This window comes from Podarcis filfolensis (assembly GCF_964270895.1).
Source record: "Podarcis filfolensis genome assembly, chromosome: 3".
In the NCBI taxonomy this organism is placed as follows: domain Eukaryota; kingdom Metazoa; phylum Chordata; class Lepidosauria; order Squamata; family Lacertidae; genus Podarcis; species Podarcis filfolensis.
In genome coordinates, this window is record NC_139606.1 from 44,523,355 (window position 1) to 44,542,595 (window position 19,241).

The following is a 19,241-nucleotide window of genomic DNA, read 5'->3' on the forward strand; positions in this document are numbered from 1 at the left end:
TTAGCAACTCCTTCCTCTAAAATCATAGAATTGTAGAGTTGTAAGGGGCCACATGGGTCATCTAGTCCAACCTCCTGCAGTGCAGGAATATTTTGCACAACTTGGGGCTTGAACCACTGGCCCTGAGATTAAGGGTCTCATGCTCTACCAACTGAGCTAACCTAAGATGTAGCAACGCTACATTTGGTCTAAAAGTGCAGTTTTGCCTCCATTTCAGCCCTTCAGAACTGCTCCTACAAATCTGAGGTGCAGCTTTATCATATAAATCTACTGCAATAATCAACTGGATCTTGCACAATGGCAGCAATCATCCTTGATGAAGCTTTTCCATAGCCCTCAAAGCACATTATATGGCAAAGGAGAGTTGCTCAGTAACACTAATCCCTATGAGTAACTTCTTCAGCACCACTAGGTCTATTTTGTATTAAAACAAAATTAGTTAAAACCGTAGTTTTCAGTAGATATTCCATTAACTTGCAAGTTAAGCACCTGCAATTATCTACGCTGACTACACTTCAAAAGCTATTTCACAACACAGTAGAACAAGATTGTTCCAGAGACCACTTGAGGTTGTAGCCTGTAATGTGTAGAAAAAGTCAAATTTCAATGCTTTTTATACAGATGTGCTTAGTCCTACTCAAATTTACTGAGAAAAGTGGCTGCACCACAACCGCATCCATTTGGCTAACCTGACAGATGTGTGCAGATAGCAATGCTTTGGATAACTTTGAGCTATTCCTAATACTATAGTTATTTTCCCTGCCAATTACATTTTGCTAAAAATAGGTGTGCCCTTAAGTTGATCCCAATATCAGTTTCAGCTAACTAATCAAATTATATGCTAAGGTTTCAGGAATTATAACCCTCCCCTTTATTTAGACAAAATGAGATGGGTTTTAACTCTGAGAACTTGCCAAGAATAGATTTATTTTAAAGTTGAAGGGGCTGTTTTCAGAACACAGACCTTTAGGTTTGGTAATCTTTGTGAACAAGTCAGCAATACTTCATAGTTTAAAGAAACACAGGAGGGCAAGGATAAAGTTAGGACACATACAGTGAAACCTTATACCTGTCTACTCAGAAGTCATTAGGAGTTCAATGAGACTTACTACTAGGCAAGTAGGTAGGATCCTGCACACACTTACTATGGTGTAAGCCCCACTGCACACACTTCTTGGCAAGTAAGCATAGTATTGCACTATAACTGGGGGGAGTTCTGAGTATTTTGGAATGGCTCCTGACCAGATTGGTTTTTCCAAGGTCTGTTTCACATGAAAGCAGCATCTGAGTGCAATGGCTCACCAGATATTGTAGAAGCTACTGTATATTTTCCTCCATGCCTCTGTAAACAGTAATGTGCACGGGTATGGTATACAGTGGCAAATGTGTGGAGTTATTTAAAAAACCTTTCATAGGTAGCTGTTTCGTGAAAAGCGAGCTTGAATCAAAGCTCAACATTTTTCAGTTAATCTTTCAGAGGCTTCTTGGATATTTCACTGAAGCAATTACCATTTTTTGTTTTATAAGTTTCAAGTTATTAAAAACCATAGCTGTTTCAGAAATGTATTGCCATATTAAGGCTGCAACACTGCACATGCTTTCCTGGGAATAAGCCTCAGAGAATACAGTTGGACATAGCGCTAAGGAAACTTGCATAGAATCAGGCTGCATATTTCAACTAGGACTGAAAGTTATCCAGATTCTCAGTGTCAACCCACAGAACGATGGACATTGAAACGTGTAAGGCTGTATGTCTTCCTTTTGGACAATTCTAACCACAGGTTGTGAGTCATATCTTTAATGATTTTCTGACTTACAAAATCTATAGTTGGAATCAATAACTCCTCCCTCTTATCACACTGGGCCATATTTACATATATACACAAAAGAATTCATGTCTAATCTTTGTGGTTCAAAGTACTGACATGACAAAATATTGTCAAAATGCAGCCTTTCTGCTTCAGACTCGGAAGACAATAGGCATTTTATGTACTAAAAGTCACTTGACATGGTTTTTCACTCAGACCCACCATTTCAACACCTTGTTCTCCAATTCCCAACCACGAAGTGCCCACGCAACACTTTTGAAACTTGGGGCAGTTCAACAGCAGATTGTGTTCGGAGTGGGGGGCAGCTATTCTAATGGGGTTAAAAGTATTTTTTAAAAATCCCTTTATGGATTGTGGGAGTTTGTTTTCTTAAAACAAGGTGGTAGTTAGTGAGAGAGCTTAGGGACATTCATGGCGTTTTTTCTCTCCCCTCCCCAACTCAGCATTCAAATTTGACTGCGATATAGGTGGCAATGTTTTGATTATTCTAAGATGCAGCATAGTTGTGACCTTCGGTCTGATCGCATTCCTTAAAATCTCTTGCAACACAAGAGAAGATAGCTGCTGTTTACTTGTTCGCTCGCTCGCTGAATCCCATCATCCACGTTACCCATTGTGTAGCAGTGTACCTGTAATCCTCCTGCTCATATCTTACAAGGCAAAGAGTGGTGTAGAGAACAGGATTCAGGGGGGATTGCAACTACCTTCTCTCTTGCTACATCAGGACATTTAAAGCTGAGACCTGGGGGCTCCAGTTGTTGCTGAACCCACATCGAGCCCAGCAAGCATGACCAGCTGACAAGGATGATTGGAATTGTAGGTCAAAGTAGCTGGAAGGCCTCAGGCGTCACACCCGATTTAAAGGAATATGCCCAGTGTCCAGGTTACAATGTGGTAACTCTCAAGAGATGAACCAATTTTATACATGTCCATACTTAACGATACATAATGTAACTGGATCCATTTGGCTTATTGAATCTTTATCCTCAATTTGAACATACGGGCTTGATAAACTTCTTCACCATATCTTTCCATTCTTTAACTCTCAAATGTAAAGAAAATACAGGATTGTATGATAGCATGATTACAAGAAATTTTAGTCAAAATGCAGGGTGATCAAGTGCTCAACCAGTGATGGTGGCCTCAGCTTAGACTTCCCATATTCAAAAGAATGCAGTGTTTAGCCAGCATCAGCTCTCGAGCTTGGTGGAGTCCTGGAAAATGACTGATTCTTGCTAACAGTCCGAGATGGGGGAATAACAAAAACATTCTAAAAATGGGGGAAAAAATCTATACTGTTCCTATTGCGTTAACACCAAAAGATCTTACAATTTAGCGGCCACTTAAACCACTTTTGGTAGGCTAGCCATCACACGAGGGGCATGCAAACAGCCAGAGTTCATTGCATTTTGCTTTATGTTTAGTGCTGCTGATAATTCCTGTAGCTGCTCATACCTTTCTCAAACAATGTTCAAACAAATAAAAAGGATACTGGACTGATGCTGGAAGAGCAGCAGGTATGTCTACACATTCAGCACACACCAATAAGGGAACACTCAGAAGATGTCATATTAAGGGATAATTTTTTAAAAAGAAGTTTTTCTGTGCAACATTGTCAATTTGAAGTCCCACTGAATCATGATGTCCCTTGACGTTTTTGTTGCTGATTTCGGATAACTTCCAACTGTTTTTTGCATTGCTGGTAGTACGTGGAAAGACTTTTATTTTCGTCTAAAAGCTTTTTATGCTCTTGTACCAGACGTGATGTATTTTGCTGGTCTTTTTCATCCTGGTCCAGTTCTGCTATTAGTTCTTGCCTAAATTAAATTTTGAAAAGTTAACATTAGAATCTCAAGAGAAATGATACTCACATTTATCTACCAATATTGCTGTTTACTAAAAAAAAAATAGTCTCAAATATTATCTGATATACTTCACAGATGTTTGATAAAGTAATCTCCACAGGGTACAGTAGCAAGGTCTCCTTCACACCCCATTTAAGTATGCATGTGCGGTGGCATGTGTGTCAATGTCCACAACTATCCATGTACCATACAACAGCACATGACTTTTGAAAATTAGGGAAGGGAGCAGTGTAAACCAACCCCAAGTTCATTAATATTGAGAAAAAAGCAATATTTGGTTCAGTAGCAGATGCCTGCTGAAGTACAGAAGATCACTGCCACCAATATTTTGTTAGTATGTTAGTAGTATAACTTAAGTCTATTATTTAACAAGTTTTTTGGATGCCAAAATTGTGTGTCACAAAATTATGTATGAATTTCATGTGTGGTTTTAGTGAAGCTGTACTTGTCACTGGCTCAGTTCGGGTATGCAGCGGTTCTAGACAAATGCACTGCATGAAGCAGATGTTCACAAAGCAACTATCAGTTTGATTTTAAGGAGAACTTCAAGTTCTGACTCCTATATGTAGGATCACAATTAATAGCCAATGTCAAATTAACAGGCAATGATCTGGCCACAGGTTCATTCAGAAGTCAGTGTCTGTATCTGCCCAAGGTGGGGAGTATTCCTGAATCCCAACTTGTCACTGGAGTCTCAAGTGGCTTCCGTGGCTAGGAGTTCTTCTGCCCAGTTTAGGCCAATTTGCTATGTATGGTCTTTCCTAGATTGGAATAGCCTTGCATCAGTTGTCGATTCTCTAACCTCTCATCTGGACTACTGCAATGTGCTGTATGTGGGGTTACACTTGACAACTGGAGTTAGTGTGGAATGCAGTCACTAAGCTGGTAAGTGAGGTAGCCTGATGGGACAATGTGTCACCAGTGGTCCTCAAAACACTGTGCGTCAGTAAGCTACCAAGTTAAATTCAAGGTGTTAGTACTGGCATATGAAGCCCTATATGACACAAGTGCCACTAGGGGCTGTCTGATTGGCAGTGACCTCTGACAGGGCCTTTTCTGTGGCAGTTCCCCATTTGTGGAATCTCCGACTTGGTTTGCTGCATCTGTCTCCCTTGTTATTGACTTTAAGGAGACAATAAAAACATTTATATCCACCTAGCTATTTGATGACTGAGATACTGTTCCTAGAAACTCTGAGACCACTGTTTTCATTTGTGTGTTTTCAAATGTTTAATCATGTGTCCTGTCACCCTAGGCTCCCTTGGGAGGAAGGGTAGAATAAAAAACAAACTAATAGTACTAATATTCCAGAAGATTATTTGGGCTCATAGTCTCAAAGATTATTTAGGTTTTGTCCTTTTTACACCATTCTCAAAATAGGTCACGTTCTATATTGAGATGAACTCTTGTTAAAATAGCAGAGGCAAGAGTCACGTAGACTATTTTTTCACAACTGTCATTTCATTTAATTGATGAGATAAGCATTCAAAACACTTTCGGCCTCTAATTTTAGATGAGAAAATATTCTAGGCAGAGTTGCAGTGAACTAGTTCTCTGAGTTTTCTTCTGGGTCTTAAAGAATCTACTTCGTTTAGAGAGTCCAGCTGCCCCAGATGTACCTGTGAAGCGGAAATGGGAATACAGTGGTACCTTGGGTTACGTTAACTTTGGGTAACGTAATTTCAAGTTACGAACGCGGCAAACCCAGAAGTGTATACTTCTGGGTTTTGCCATGTGCGCATGTGCAGAAGCACTCTGCACGCTTCATGCATGTGCAGAAACGCTCTGCGCACGTGCGCAGAAGCGGTGCCTCCAGATACTGACTTTTCGGGGTAAGTACAGACCCCAGGGACGAATTAAGTTCATATCCGGAGGGTCCACTGTACTGCCTTGCAACTGCTCCAAATGATGCACTCTCAATGATGAAAGCTGGGAAGCACATTTGTCACAAGATGGGCATCAGCTGCTTCCCTTAAGACTGGAGAGTGAGTGGCATTTAACACTCAGAGAAAAGAGTAATGTTGTGACACGGCTCATGGCAGCAAGGGTTGGAACGGCTGACTGCCTTGGGAACTGAAGAGCATGCTGTTTGCTCTGTCACAAAAAATGGTCCTGCAGTCAAAAGTAGGAACTTCTGCCTGGCAGGTGGAATTCTGAGCTATGGTCACAGGCCAGGGTATTGGGGAAGCAATTGGGAAAAGAAGAGGAGAAATGGGGGTTGACTCTGGAATTGCAGCAACCGTCTTGGAGGATGCTCCCATGATAGGAATGAGCCAGTCGTCACTCTTACAGCTCTAAGTTGGGAAAGACACAAATCATGGCACCAGTGTGTTATGAAAAAGTTTTGATTATTTTTATGTAGTGTTTTAGTTTATTTGTTTTTTGCAGTTGTTTATTTTGCATTTTAGCTGTGAACTGCATTGTGATCTTGTGTGAAGAAGAATATATAAACAGGAATGAATGAATGAATAAATAAATAAATAAATAGTTTGGGAGTCATGGGAATTTCCAAGGCCTTCCCAGACTCATCCTGTTCTGAGAAATGGGACTCTGTATCTCACTAGGAAGTACAGAAACATTACTCCATGGCTTGTTGCATGTGAAATATTTATAACTATCAACCCAATCTGCCATTCTAAGCAAGTGAAGAAGATAGTTCAACCTTGGGACATGATACAAAACAGGGCACCATACCTTTACATGTTCTTGTTTCTATAAGCAGATTACAAATTCATTTACAGAGACTCCTAGTATTATAAGTTTATCAAAGCCAGAATCATGCTTGAAAGTAAGAAAATGCTGCCATTTTAGAAGCAATATGTAGGGGTTTTTTTTAATTTTTAAAAAATGCAATACTGTGTTAATCTACACTTTTGTTTCAGTAAAATTATCACACAAGAACAAAAAAGGAACATATTTTACCACTTACTTTCTTTGCAACAGCAATGCAATTTCTGTCTGAACTTTCATATATTCTTGTGCCATTTTACAGTGCTGTTCAAACACAGCCATAGATTCTGAGTTTGGACATGGCTGTAAAGGCTGAAAATAAAATCAAACATGTTAAAAATGAACCAACTGTTATCTCAACACACAGCATGTCAAACCTTCTCTTTTTAAATTCAAGGGAACTAAACTATATCCAGAAAACATCTTCACAGACCTAGGCAAACATGAAGTATACCAGAGTATTATTTTATAATCTGTAAAAGAAATATACGTGGGCAACTATTTAGCGATCATCATGACTGATGAAGCGTTTCAAATGGCAGCCCACCCTGCTCTGGATGTCTACGTCATCCCTGGGATGGGTGACCATGCAGTTACCAATGCGCTGCTACTTGGTACTTCTTCAGCACAGAGTGTGGGATAAGAGGCTAGTGTTGGCAAGATGTAACTCTAATCTTCTGAGCTGGGTTGTCAGGGCAGCAGTTCGTTGCATCAGGTCAATTTATTCAGACATAAAGACCAGAGACTACATTTTGCATAGCTAGCTTTTTGGCTAATCAAACCAATTGCAACAGTACCCCTTTTAAAAAACAAACAAAAACAAAACTATTTTAAACATGCACATGCTAAATTTGGCTCGACTCCTGCATGCACACCAGTATAATTACCCCCCCAATCTCCTGACAACCTAGCAGTTTGAAAGCACGCCAGTTCAAGTAGATAAATAGGTACCGCTCCGGTGGGAATGTAAATGGCGTTTCCGTGTGCTGCTCTGGTTCGCCAGAAGTGGCTTGGTCATACTGGCCACATGACCCGGAAGCTGTATGCCAGCTCCCTCGGCCAGTAAAGTGAGATGAGCGCCGCAACCCCAGAGTCGTCCGCAACTGGACCTAATGGTCAGGGGTCCCTTTATCTTTTTACCCCCCAAAATGGACAAAATATTGAAGATAGAGAATTGTATCATCTATTTTTTTTATTTATTAATAGGTTGTGTATTGTATGCTTCTCTTTGTAAGAAGCCTGGAAAAGAGCTTTTGCCATTAAAGGTGGCCTAAACATATTAAGCAAAAACGGAAATCACAGAATGATTTTACCTGCAATTGGTGATCTAATGTAAGATATGCCATTGGGATGGAGTTATCAGACCCATTGGTATCTGTTGGAAAAAAGACAGGTATTTTGAGTTTCAAGTGTGCAAAGTGACATCAATACATGTTGGAAGTTCTCAAAGTCCTACATAGACATAGGTTTCATGAGGAAATGATACAGGGTACTTTCACATGACTAAGTGCCACATAGCACTTGTTATCTATCTCTGCATGATGGCCGCATTTATGGCTTGCTGACTATACTAACTGATCATGCAGTGAAGTATTTAATGAGCAACTACAACCACACAGAACTGTAAAGCTGTTGGAGTGTATTAATGTCAGATATCTATCCTGTACCTTTAGTATCTAGGTGCTTTCAAGTAGTCTAATAATAATGGATGCAGTGGAGATGTATTTATAAAAATAGTGTTTTTGTTGCTGTTAAATCCTCTTATTCTTTTTTTCAAGTTACATCTACATAAAACAGGTTTCTAGAGTCTTCTTCCAACTAGGCCTGTTCAATTTCAAAACCACATATAAAGGTCACTTTTCCTCTCATCATACAATAATGAAAACGGCCATTATGTTGTACTTGGTCTACTGAGTGGTTTGGGCGGCGGGGAGGGGGGGTGTCAGCAAAATAGCAATCCAAATCTACCCCAAAATCAATCCAAATCTTTTTGCAAAAGGCAGATAGATATTTCTTTGCACCAGCTACTGACTTTTGCAACTTGATTTTAAAAGGCAAACATGTATAAACACCTCTAAGCAGTTAAAATTACCAAAGTTAATTAGAATTTTAAAATTATACAATTGAAAATTCAGGGCAAAAGTGTAGTCCTTATTTTAAGGACGGTTACTAAGACTTTTGCAGCCATTGCTGTCATCAGCTAGTATTGATCCGCAAGGAGAAAAATAACACAATAGCCAGTTAGCACTCCAGCTGACATAGCAATATTGGGGCGATTAACTCCTTACACAAATCTCTGTACAAATACTACAGTTTCAGTACTGCCATCTCCACATGTATTGTATATGTAGGAATTTGTAATAGCATTCGCTTACAATGGCCCTCAGGAATCTACAAGATGCTGGCAATAGCATCTTTTTTCATGCACATACGGAACTGCTCATGTACATAAGTTTCCTTGTTCTCTTAAGTCAAGGCATACTTTGCATAGGCAATGAGGATTCTCTGTTGTGAAAACAAGGTATTCTGTTACTCATAAAAGATGCAATCCTTTCAGGTGCAAAGCTGTGTGTGTGGTGTGCACAAACATTGCAGTCCTATGTGTGCAGCAGGGTAGCTGAATACAGCTCCCAGAAGCGATCCCTACTCCAGCATCCTCCTAAAGGGAAAGAGTCCAGAACAGAGACCTTTTTGTACTTATATCTGCAGAGATGAACAGAGTCTTTTCAACAATCCCATTATGATCTCTTCTTCCCAAAGAAGCTGGGCATCTTTGTTTTCATTTTAGAAATGGTAAAGGATTTTTCGTTCTAGAAGGAGTGTGAATGTGTGGGGGTGGTGGGGACTGGGGACCAGGCTACATTTTTATAATATGAACCGTTGGATTGCCAATCTGCTATGCTTTCTTCAGGATTTTAATTTTATTGTTTTGTATTTTGTTTAGTGTGCTTTTTATAGTTGTTTTATGCCATGTTGGAAGCTGCCCTGGGGACTCCCAGGGACAGGATGCAAATTCCCCCAAGTAAAATAAAAAGTTGGTGCTTTTGGACCATGTGTATATACACATTTTGGAGGTATTTATTTATTTCATAAAATTTATATGTTGCTTGATTGTAAAAAACCAACCCCCCCCCCAAAAAAACCCAAGGCACTTTTGCAGCAGTATGTGAACCACTGGTAAAAGTTGTTTCTTCAGGTTAGCTTGAAAAAAAACCATTATGGAACAGTCATGTTTACAAAGCATTTCTTTCCTAATATTGAGTATTCATTATCAAGAATTGGACATTTACTATCTAATAAGAAACAACAGTTTGATTACAGTACACTCTATACAAAATGTCCATTTCTACATTATTTTGCAGTTGGATGTAATAATGCTAGAAGTACAGGTGGAAGACAGGAGTGCCTGGCGTGCTCTGGTCCATGGGGTCACTAAGAGTTGGACAAGACTAAATGACTAAACAACAACACAGATGGTAATTTACTTTGCCGAAGTCAATGTAGTTATTAACACTAGAAGCACTGGGAATAAACTTGGGGAGAGTCTGATGTAGGGTAACATTCACAATCAATTAAGCCTGTCTTAAATGAAGGCATGCACATAAATGATGTACAATTTGTTTTTATTATATGTTTTATGCTAAAAAGTAACTTACATACAGCATTGGAAGAACACATTTTGTAACAAAAATTTGACACACAGCACAATGTCCGACAGTCCTGGCTCCAGGTTTTTGCATAAAAATTTAGCGGGTTCCTGTAAAATACAAATGATCACCCTCCCATGGTTCAGCACTACTGATGGAGAGCAAGCAAGTGATCAGGTGACAGCAGCAGCTTTCTCTCCCTCTGTGATGTAGTTGAGTATTTTAGATGATGCTGTGGCCTTTGGCTAGTGCAATAAAGCTTCTGATTATGGTGCGGACACAAGAGGCCAAATAAGGAGCCGCAGTCACAGCTGTAGCAACACACTCACTTGCCCTATGGTAGATGCCTAGCAGGGACTCACATTGATTTTGAACCTGAAGTTGATAAAGTTTAATACACACAAGCCTTGTGTGTAAATCACTACGCAAACACAGTACTTCTCAAGAGCGAGCATTGATACTTCCAAAGCCAAACCCAAACCCAACTTTACCTGTAGCGTCATCAGGTGTCCATGGAAGACTGCGAGCTGGCTTTTCAGAGGTTGGTCCCGAGGTAGTGATCATTCTCACACTAGGACTAGATGATCTACTGTTGTTCCTGCTTTCCTGTACGAAGACATTTTTTTTTAAAAAAACCAAATTATTATCTTAAGCACATTGCAATTTCAGAACAACACTGTTGAAAATCTGAAATTTCTTGATTGCCAGATCAGTTAATTTTCATGAACATTTGAGAGGTTTGCTTCCCCTTGAAATAAAGAAAACAATAATATAAAAAACATGTGAATCAGTCCACAAGTTTCGGGAGTCATTCTTCCATGATGTTTTTCTACATGTTTCATCAGAGCTCAGGGACTTTCTAGTGAAGGGGACAGGGGAATATACTGCTGTCAGAAAAGAGTAGAGCTAAAAAAACAGCAATGCCTCTTCTCCAACCCACCCACTTGGTGCCAAAGGACATATTCTTCCTCCCACTGAAAATAGCCGGTGTGGCCTCCCATCCTCAGTTTAGACTGACACCATAATGCAGCAAAGGCTTAAAGTCCCCCTTTCCCCATGCCATGATACTGATGTGGTTTGCAGCCCCTGCTGACTATTTAACGTCAAGAACAAAGGAAAAAATAATTGCATACAAGGGCTATGGCCCTCAGAAGTTGGGTTCTACCCTTTTAAAACATGGTGGGGTTTTGAGGGGGGAGGGGGGTTATTGGGCTATTGTTTTTATTTTGATTATATATTTGTGTTTTATATTCTGATTTTGTTCTGTGAACTGCCCTGAGACCGCCGGGTATAGGGCAGTATATAAATTCAATTAACAACAACAACAACAACAACAACAACAACAACAACAGTATAACATCATGTAAATAAAAATCAGGATCTATTGGGAAAATAAACAGCACTATTCGTCAACCAAATAAACATGGAATGGTAGGCTGGGTTAAGTAAAAGGATTCTTGGGACAAGATTGCATCAGACACAATAACCCTGCTGAAAAATGCAAAATTACAAGAACTGGCTGTAAAGGGGAACAAAGTTAGCATGGACAAATTATTGTCATGGAAAACGAGGAGTGTTGCCCATCCTTTGGAATGTGTACACCTCTTACCTCTGCCCTGCTCCAGTCCAATCAAAACTTCTCTGTACATTTATGGATGGGCTTCTTAGAGCCCAAAGTAGGAAAAGTGCTAAGGTTATCAATGGCTACATTACACCTCCGCTACACTTCTAGGATCAGAACCGGCATGACTCTGAATACTGGTTACTGAGAAACCACAGCCGAAGACGGCTAGAGTGTTCATGTCCTGTTTGCAGGGTTGCCAGAGACATCTGGGTGGTCACTAATGGAAACAAGATGCAAGACTCGATAGACCTTTGGTCTAATCCAGTGGGGCTCTTCTCCTTATAACACATGCATAGGTAATGTGTGGGCATTAATGCCCAGACGGATGGTTGTTAAAGAATATACAGAGAATTTATTGAAGGACTAATGTTATTAAACACTTTGCACCAAGATTCTGGCTGGCTTGTGTGGGCTCCCATCTCAATGGGGAGGAAAGATTTAATCCCTGTTCTATGCTGATACAAATACAGGTGGAGCACAAGTATTAATTATGAAGGCCATGATCACACATTTCACAAAAAAATAAAATGAAAAGCACCTAGGCAGCACACATGCTGCCATTACTAGTTTGACACTAACTATATTCAAAACAAATGAATCAATGTTACTCATGCTACTGACGTTTAAAGACTGTTGCCTGACATTCCATTAGCTCAGGTATAAAAATTAAAAACACAAAACGTAAAACATTTCATTTCCCCCCTTCCAATGATTTCACTCTAAGCCACTAAGGACAAAGTGATGAGATGATATGTCTTTGGTATGTGCATATGTACTCAGAAATGTCACCTCAAATGACAAGGTGAAACTATGGATAAGTCAGTACTGTAGTTGTATTTTCCCTAAACGCAAGTTTGAGAGCTTTCAAATTCACATCGGTTTTGAAAAGTTTTACAGTAAAGCAATGAAGCTGAAGAATTCTAAGTTTTATAAATAAAGGTTTGTGCAGGCAAGAAATTGCTCTCAAATTTAGCCAAATATCAAGTAGTATAGTTAAAAATAATAATTAACAGCATCATATGCATAGTCAACAATAAACATTTTCAATGGGTAGCGTTAACAGAACTTGCAATCTTTTTAGGCATGTTGGGCGTTTTTCGCTTGGAACCAATTCCTACTAAGTACAATGCCATTTTCTCACCTAGAATAATACATAGGGATATAGGCTTGTTACACCATTACTAAGTCTTACCAAAAGGCAAGCAAATATACTTTAGACTATAGCAAAGGAGAGACAATATTGTGAAACTTTTCTTGCCAGTTTAAGCATCTTTAACGCAGTACAGAGCTATGGTAGAGGTTCTTCAAAGCTGTACATTGCACTTTCACAATTCTAGTGCTCTTCAGGTATTTTATAATTTTAATTTGGTGGTTTCAATTTGAAAAGAGTTGCTCACCCACAAAAACATTTTTTTAAAAAAAGTAAAATAAAATAATATTAGACAATCATTTAATGAGCCAACTATGATCTTCAAGGGAAAAAAAGGTTTTTTACCTGGTTGGAATCTGTTCCAGCAACACTAAGGTCTTGAATAGATCTGCGCCTCTGTTGTCCGTTGCCTGCTGATGAGAGAAAGAAAAAAAAAAGGAGCTGAAATGCACTCAAACAAAATAAGGGTGTGACTGTTGCAGAAAGAGCTTGGAATTTGTACAGATCCAGCGAGAGGGAGAGAAAGAGTGTGTTTGTATATGGGGAGGAGTGGGGGAGAGCAGAAAGACAGCTGCAAAGTTTTAAGAAGAAGAAAAAAAAAAACACCCTGCACACTGGCGTGTCAACAGAAAGCATATCCTAATACAATAACCACTCCTATCCCATGAATAGCTTCTGCACTTTCCTTCACCATCTTCTGTCACATGTCCTTTAACAGGCTTAGTGCTTGGGGGGCTGGCACTGATGACGACATCTATTTCAAGGAGGTTACGTTATGGGGATTTCTAGAGCACGGCTACTACGATAAGATGCTGCCAGTTTTCTCACTTCTTTGGATTAGTAAGCAAAATGAGTAATCAGCAGTACTGACCTGCAAATCATAATTTTGCTCTCTCTCACAGGAAAGGCCAACCCAATTTCTATTCCAGTTATAATGCTCCTGTTTAGTTGCCGAGAATCATATTATACTTATTTGTCCCATTCTTGAAAATGTAGCCTGCTCTTATATATATATATATATATATATATATATATATATATATATATATATCTCAATATATATATATATATCATTTTGCACCTATTACAGACCTGAATGCCACCAGTTTTTTTAAATTAAAAAATTAATGGCTATATGCGATTATATATACATTGTTAAAATCTGCAAGCCAATAAAATAACAAAAGATCACAATTTTTGGGTATGCAGCATTTCCGCTAGCATTTTGCTATTCTAATGATCATTGTTTATGCTGCTTCTGGGATGAGAGATCAGTTGTCCAAAGGAAACACCAACACATTGAAATTAACAGCTGACACAATACTTAGGATTCTTCAGTCTTTGAAGGTTACATTACATAACATTTTTGTTTTAGAAAAACACAGACCAGCGGTAACGCAAGCAACCACTCCAACAATGAGAAGCACATGCATTCAGCGTCCTTCAATTGATCATTCTGTTTTACAACATGCAGTTTGGCTTTATATGAGGCCTCAATGTTGATTAAAGTGACCTAGGAACTTATTTCCAGTTTGAATATAAATGGGATAAAAAGGAAGAGAACAACCCAGTTTTCTGAATAATGTCTTGCTTAACATCTTGGGTTTCCCTTGAGTTACACACCACCAAAAGGAGTATATATTTGGACGGCTTGTTACCCATTTCTCCCAAAGGATTTTGATTTAACAAGTTATTTAAAAAAATACAGAAAGGGAATCAGATACTTTAAAAGTTTTTAGAATTTAGAGCAAATTGATATTGTGAGCAGCAAAGTGGTTCAGAATTTCTGCGCCACTTCTGAAAATATCAATTACAGAGTACTGACACACACAAGTGCTTGACTTCCAGGTCAACTACACAAACTTCCCAAGAACTGCCTAAGTGGTCCATGATCTGCTCCTTAAAAAGCATGCAGCAGCCTGTCATTAAGAAAATGATCATTAGGAGTTTACATTGGGAAGCACAACTTGTGATGTTTTTTTAAAAAAGCAGTTGCTCATTAACAGATTTATGCAGTTGCTCACAGGCTCTAGCAACTTAGGATGGACCTCAAGATGATCCACTCATGACTGATGTAACAATTATGTCCACATTTCATTCAACAGCTCCGTTCTAAAATTAGCTTAACTGAAATAAACTTGTAAAAAATATCTGGAATTCCCATTCTCCTTTCAGATTAGCAACATTTGTGAATCTAAAGAACCCAGCACATGTGCTGCTGAAACATTATATCATGGCCACCAAAAAGTTAAAATAATCAGGGTGGGGTAGAATTAAAAATGCCTTTATATATTTATATTCAAGAAGGTTGTGCTCTGTAGCACTGACGACACCAAACTGCTTTAAATGAGAAACCTCCAGATTAGCAGCATGAGATTTAAAGCAAGCTGTTAGGCTAAGGCATTTTCATTGCAGTTAACTAGTACTGGCATAGGGCAAGCAGCTCAAGCACAGCCAAACAAACAGGAAATCGATAAATACTTGTTGCTCCTGGATCAATATCAGCTTAGGGGTCCAGCCATAAAAACACAAGCTTCCAGCATGGAAATCAGTTAGCTCCAGTTATAAACACTGCCCTTGAACACAGAAACTTCAACTGGTCCAAAATGCAGCAGCCAGATTATATGCCTTTAGAATGCATATAACCCATTCTAAAACAGCTACATTGGTTGCCAGTTCATTTCCAGGCCCAATTCACGATGCTCACATTACTGTTTAAAACCCCTCAAATGATTAGGCCCCAAATATTTGACAGACCGCCTCCTTTCCTATAGACCCTCTTGGGTATTAAAATAAGCAGGTCTTGGTATTTCTGCCACCGTCAGAAGTCCTGGTGGTGCCCCCAGGAGAGCATTTTCTGTGGCACCCAAAGTATGTCTGCCACCTTCACTATACAGCTTTTAGTGAATGCTGAAAAGACATCTTTTTACATTGGCCTTTAACACCTGAGATGCGTGTTTCAGGACACCTGTGACTGCAATTTGTTTTAAGTGTTTCTAATACAGAATTTTAAATTGTTGTAAACCACACTGTTGGCGAAGAGCAGGCAGTAAATTTAATAAATATTACTACTACTACTATTTTTTAGAAGTAACCATCTTACTCTTTACGAACTGAAAACAATGCTGTTAAAACACAAGAGAATATCCTACTGCAAGGAGTGCCATTCAAGTGATTATGTAATCTGGGGGTAAAAGGTAAAGAGAAGCCTTTGAAAAGAACCATAACCCTAAATTTTAATGATAGGTAAACAAATTTTGGGTGGGGAGATACTTAACATGTGTACTGACCACCAATCAATACATGTGTTTAGTAACATTTCTTTACTTTAAATTCTGGTTCAAATCCTTCCCCTGAGAAGTTTAGTGAAGTGTTATAGATACTGTAGAATCTGTCACTCTAGCTGTTTTAGTTGAGGGATTGTGGCAAAGGATACATTGCACAGTACACAGAAGCATGAGTAAATTCAAAGGGCTTAAATCAGGCACTTGTGGGCACCAGTGTGCCTGCCAGTACCTCCTATGGTACCTGCAACAGGTCTCAGTAAATGTCCCATCAAAAATCTGGAATGAGAATAAATGTCCTTTTTGTCCTGTCGCTGTTTGCCCTATTTTGGCCTCTCCTACATGTCCCCTGAAACATGACCACACTTCATGCTCACCTTTTTGTTGTGAGCAGAGAAAAGGTGCAAATATGGCAATGGCTTATTATTTGAGGGAGAGGGGTCTGCACCATTTTGTGGTCCTGTCACTTTCTGCTCTTTTAGATATGGCAGCCATTTTGTGCTATGCCCCCTGGCAGCCATTTTATGACTGGCACTCATGACACTGCCTCCAAATAACGAATGTGCCCCAAAAGATTGACAATCCCTGCTTTTAATTATACTACAACCTCACAACTGTAACTTGCTAATGAACTAGTATACTTGCATATTTCGTTAGCTCTGCATTTTAAGTGAATTGGATTTGTGCTTCCTGGATTTATGGAATGGAATGCATTAACCCTTTGTTTTTCACAAATCTTGACACAAAATAAATACCAAAATGCATACAAATAATGTGCACCTTGTGAAGAAATGTTTAAAATAATGCATATTTTTGTGCTGTTTAAAATAAACTTGGACTGTTCTGGAAATGAGATACATGAAATAATATTGTGAAACTGGCACAACCAGAAATCTGAGCCAACAATGAATCCCAAAGTAAAAAACACAGGAAATATGTAAAAAATAATAATACAAATACCATCCTGTGCAAAACATTTATGAATGAATGTTTGGCATGCCAATTTTCCTCATAAACATATATGAAAAACTGGTTCAATGACTGAACCCGTTTGAAAATACTGTATTTCATTCATCTGAAAAGGTGATCTCCATGCCTACAGAAGTTTATGATTGAATTCATTTGTTACTGTTGTTCCAGAAACACTTGGATTGCTGAGAAGGTAATGAAGAAGTTCCTAACCACTTGTCACCAGATTCCTTATCACTTGGGCAAGAGCAGAGGTGTTGGCCTTTGTTTCCAGGCCAAGTTCTAGGCTATGCATCATATCTTGACTATTTAGAATTCCTTTCAAAACTTTCTTTGCTATGTCCTAAGACATCGCATAACATTGTATTCATTTTTTAACTCAGGGTGTAATAGAACTTTTATAAAGTATTTGGTACATGAAATTCGCTAAGCTATTTGGCTAGGAATGACTACTATATGAAGGTCATTTGTTAAGAATGTTTTGATTGTCACTTTGTTTCTGTATATTTGTCAATCTTACATAGAGCATTCATTACTCAACAGGCGTCATTCCTATTTAATTATAAAGTTGACAAAAATAGACTTGGACCCTAAAATAAATCAAGAAGTTCAGAGAGAATGCTTCCTGTCCCCTCCTTTCCAGCACTGCACTCTGTGTAAGATTCTTATTGCTAAAACTTCTCTGTACTGTCACGTGATTTGAATAAGATCTATAAAACCAACACAGATACTTGTTGGAAAATGTCACTCTACCACAGGAGCTAACTCATACATGTGGTAGCATTTTCTGAGATAAAAAGTTTTGGCTATCAAGTAAAAACAGCTGTCATGAGATTTATGACAATCTGTCCTTACAACCAAAAATTATGCTGCTTGAATTTGCAGAAAGAAAGAAAGAAAGAAAGAAAGAAAGAAAGAAAGAAAGAAAGAAATGGCTTGGATCCCAAGGTTGCAGAAGGAGACATTTCCATCCTTCCCAGAAGCCCGCTAAAAGTCTCTCCCAAGGCTAGGTTAGGTGCAGGGCAGTGGGGTGGGAGAAGGAACTGCAAAAAATATATATATATATAAAATGAGTGCAGGTAACTTCTGTGGGTGAGGCATGCATCCAGTTTTGAACTGCTTCTTGCTTCAAAGCTCACCCCATTCAGAAGAGCCCACCAAACTTTCAGATGTCTGGGGGAATACAGGAAAGTGCTCTTTTGCCAATCCCTTTCTCTGAGCACTTATTATGATCCAATACATTGTTGTAAATTACTTATGACTGGAAACTTAATTATTGTTGCAAACTTAATTATAACTAAGGATGAGACTGTTCCAAAGTTGAAAAAAGGGTGTTTTTAAGTTGAACTACTGAAAACACTATATCCTAAGTGAAAATGTTAAATGGAGAGAAGGAAGTCACAGTAACAAGACATCTGTGACAGAATAGCAACTTTTTGGAGAAGAAAATATATTAATGTACATGTGTACCAGTGTTTTTCAATAACAAGTGTGTCTCTTTCTGAAATCTGATTGTATCCATCGACCAGTGGACCATCCAGAGCAGATTTGGTGTGGATGAGAGAGAGAAGAGGCGGGATGAGGAGAGGAAGGAGAAGTCTCTTTGCACAACACTGGATCTTGCCCTACATTTTTATTTATAAATATTTATTTTAAGTCATTTATTTACCACATGGCCTTCCATATATTCCCTTTATGTATTAATAGTAATTAGTAAAAATTAAAACTAACAAAATATAGTTGTAACAAATATATTTATATCTCAGGCTACATTTAGTCAGTCTTAATAGATATTGCATACTTTCTTAAAATCTGTTACTTTAACCATATCTGTTGCACTAGCATAAACCATATACATGGGTTTAAATAACCATTTAATTATTACTATAGGCAAAACTGGTCTGATATAATTTTGATAATGTAGTTGTTATTTAATCATTCAAAATGCAGACTTGTTTCACATATTAACCTTTCTAAGTAAGAGGTTTTTTATGAAGAGAACCATTTGGATTTGAAAGACAACACTGGTATGTTGACATAATTCAGGAAAATTTATCCTGAGAGTCATATTAATAATTCATTTTTTAAAAATCAAGTTCTTTCTACACTGAGAATTTGAACAAATTCACCTGTTATTATTATT

The 19,241-nt window shown here is 38.5% G+C and overlaps 1 protein-coding gene across 6 annotated transcripts in view; it reads right to left on the minus strand.

Annotated features, from left to right (window-relative positions):
• Positions 1-907: 907 nt before the first annotated feature.
• MAP3K7 (mitogen-activated protein kinase kinase kinase 7) overlaps positions 908-19,241 on the minus strand; it is a 41,866-nt gene continuing 23,532 nt past the window's right edge. For 2 of the 6 annotated variants that reach the window (XR_014546836.1, XR_014546837.1), the window contains 6 exons: positions 13,191-13,258; positions 10,563-10,677; positions 7,738-7,799; positions 6,624-6,736; positions 2,557-3,646; positions 908-2,390 (listed from right to left, as the gene is read on the minus strand). Coding sequence is in view for 3 of the 6 variants with exons in the window: in XM_083608373.1 (XP_083464499.1) it covers positions 3,466-3,646; positions 6,624-6,736; positions 7,738-7,799; positions 10,563-10,677; positions 13,191-13,258 (539 nt within the window). In the remaining 3 variants the exon portion in view is untranslated. Of the gene's footprint in view, positions 3,647-6,623; positions 6,737-7,737; positions 7,800-10,562; positions 10,678-13,190; positions 13,259-19,241 lie in introns of all 6 variants that reach the window. The other 4 variants (XM_083608373.1, XM_083608372.1, XR_014546835.1 and 1 more) reach the window with 3 other exon arrangements.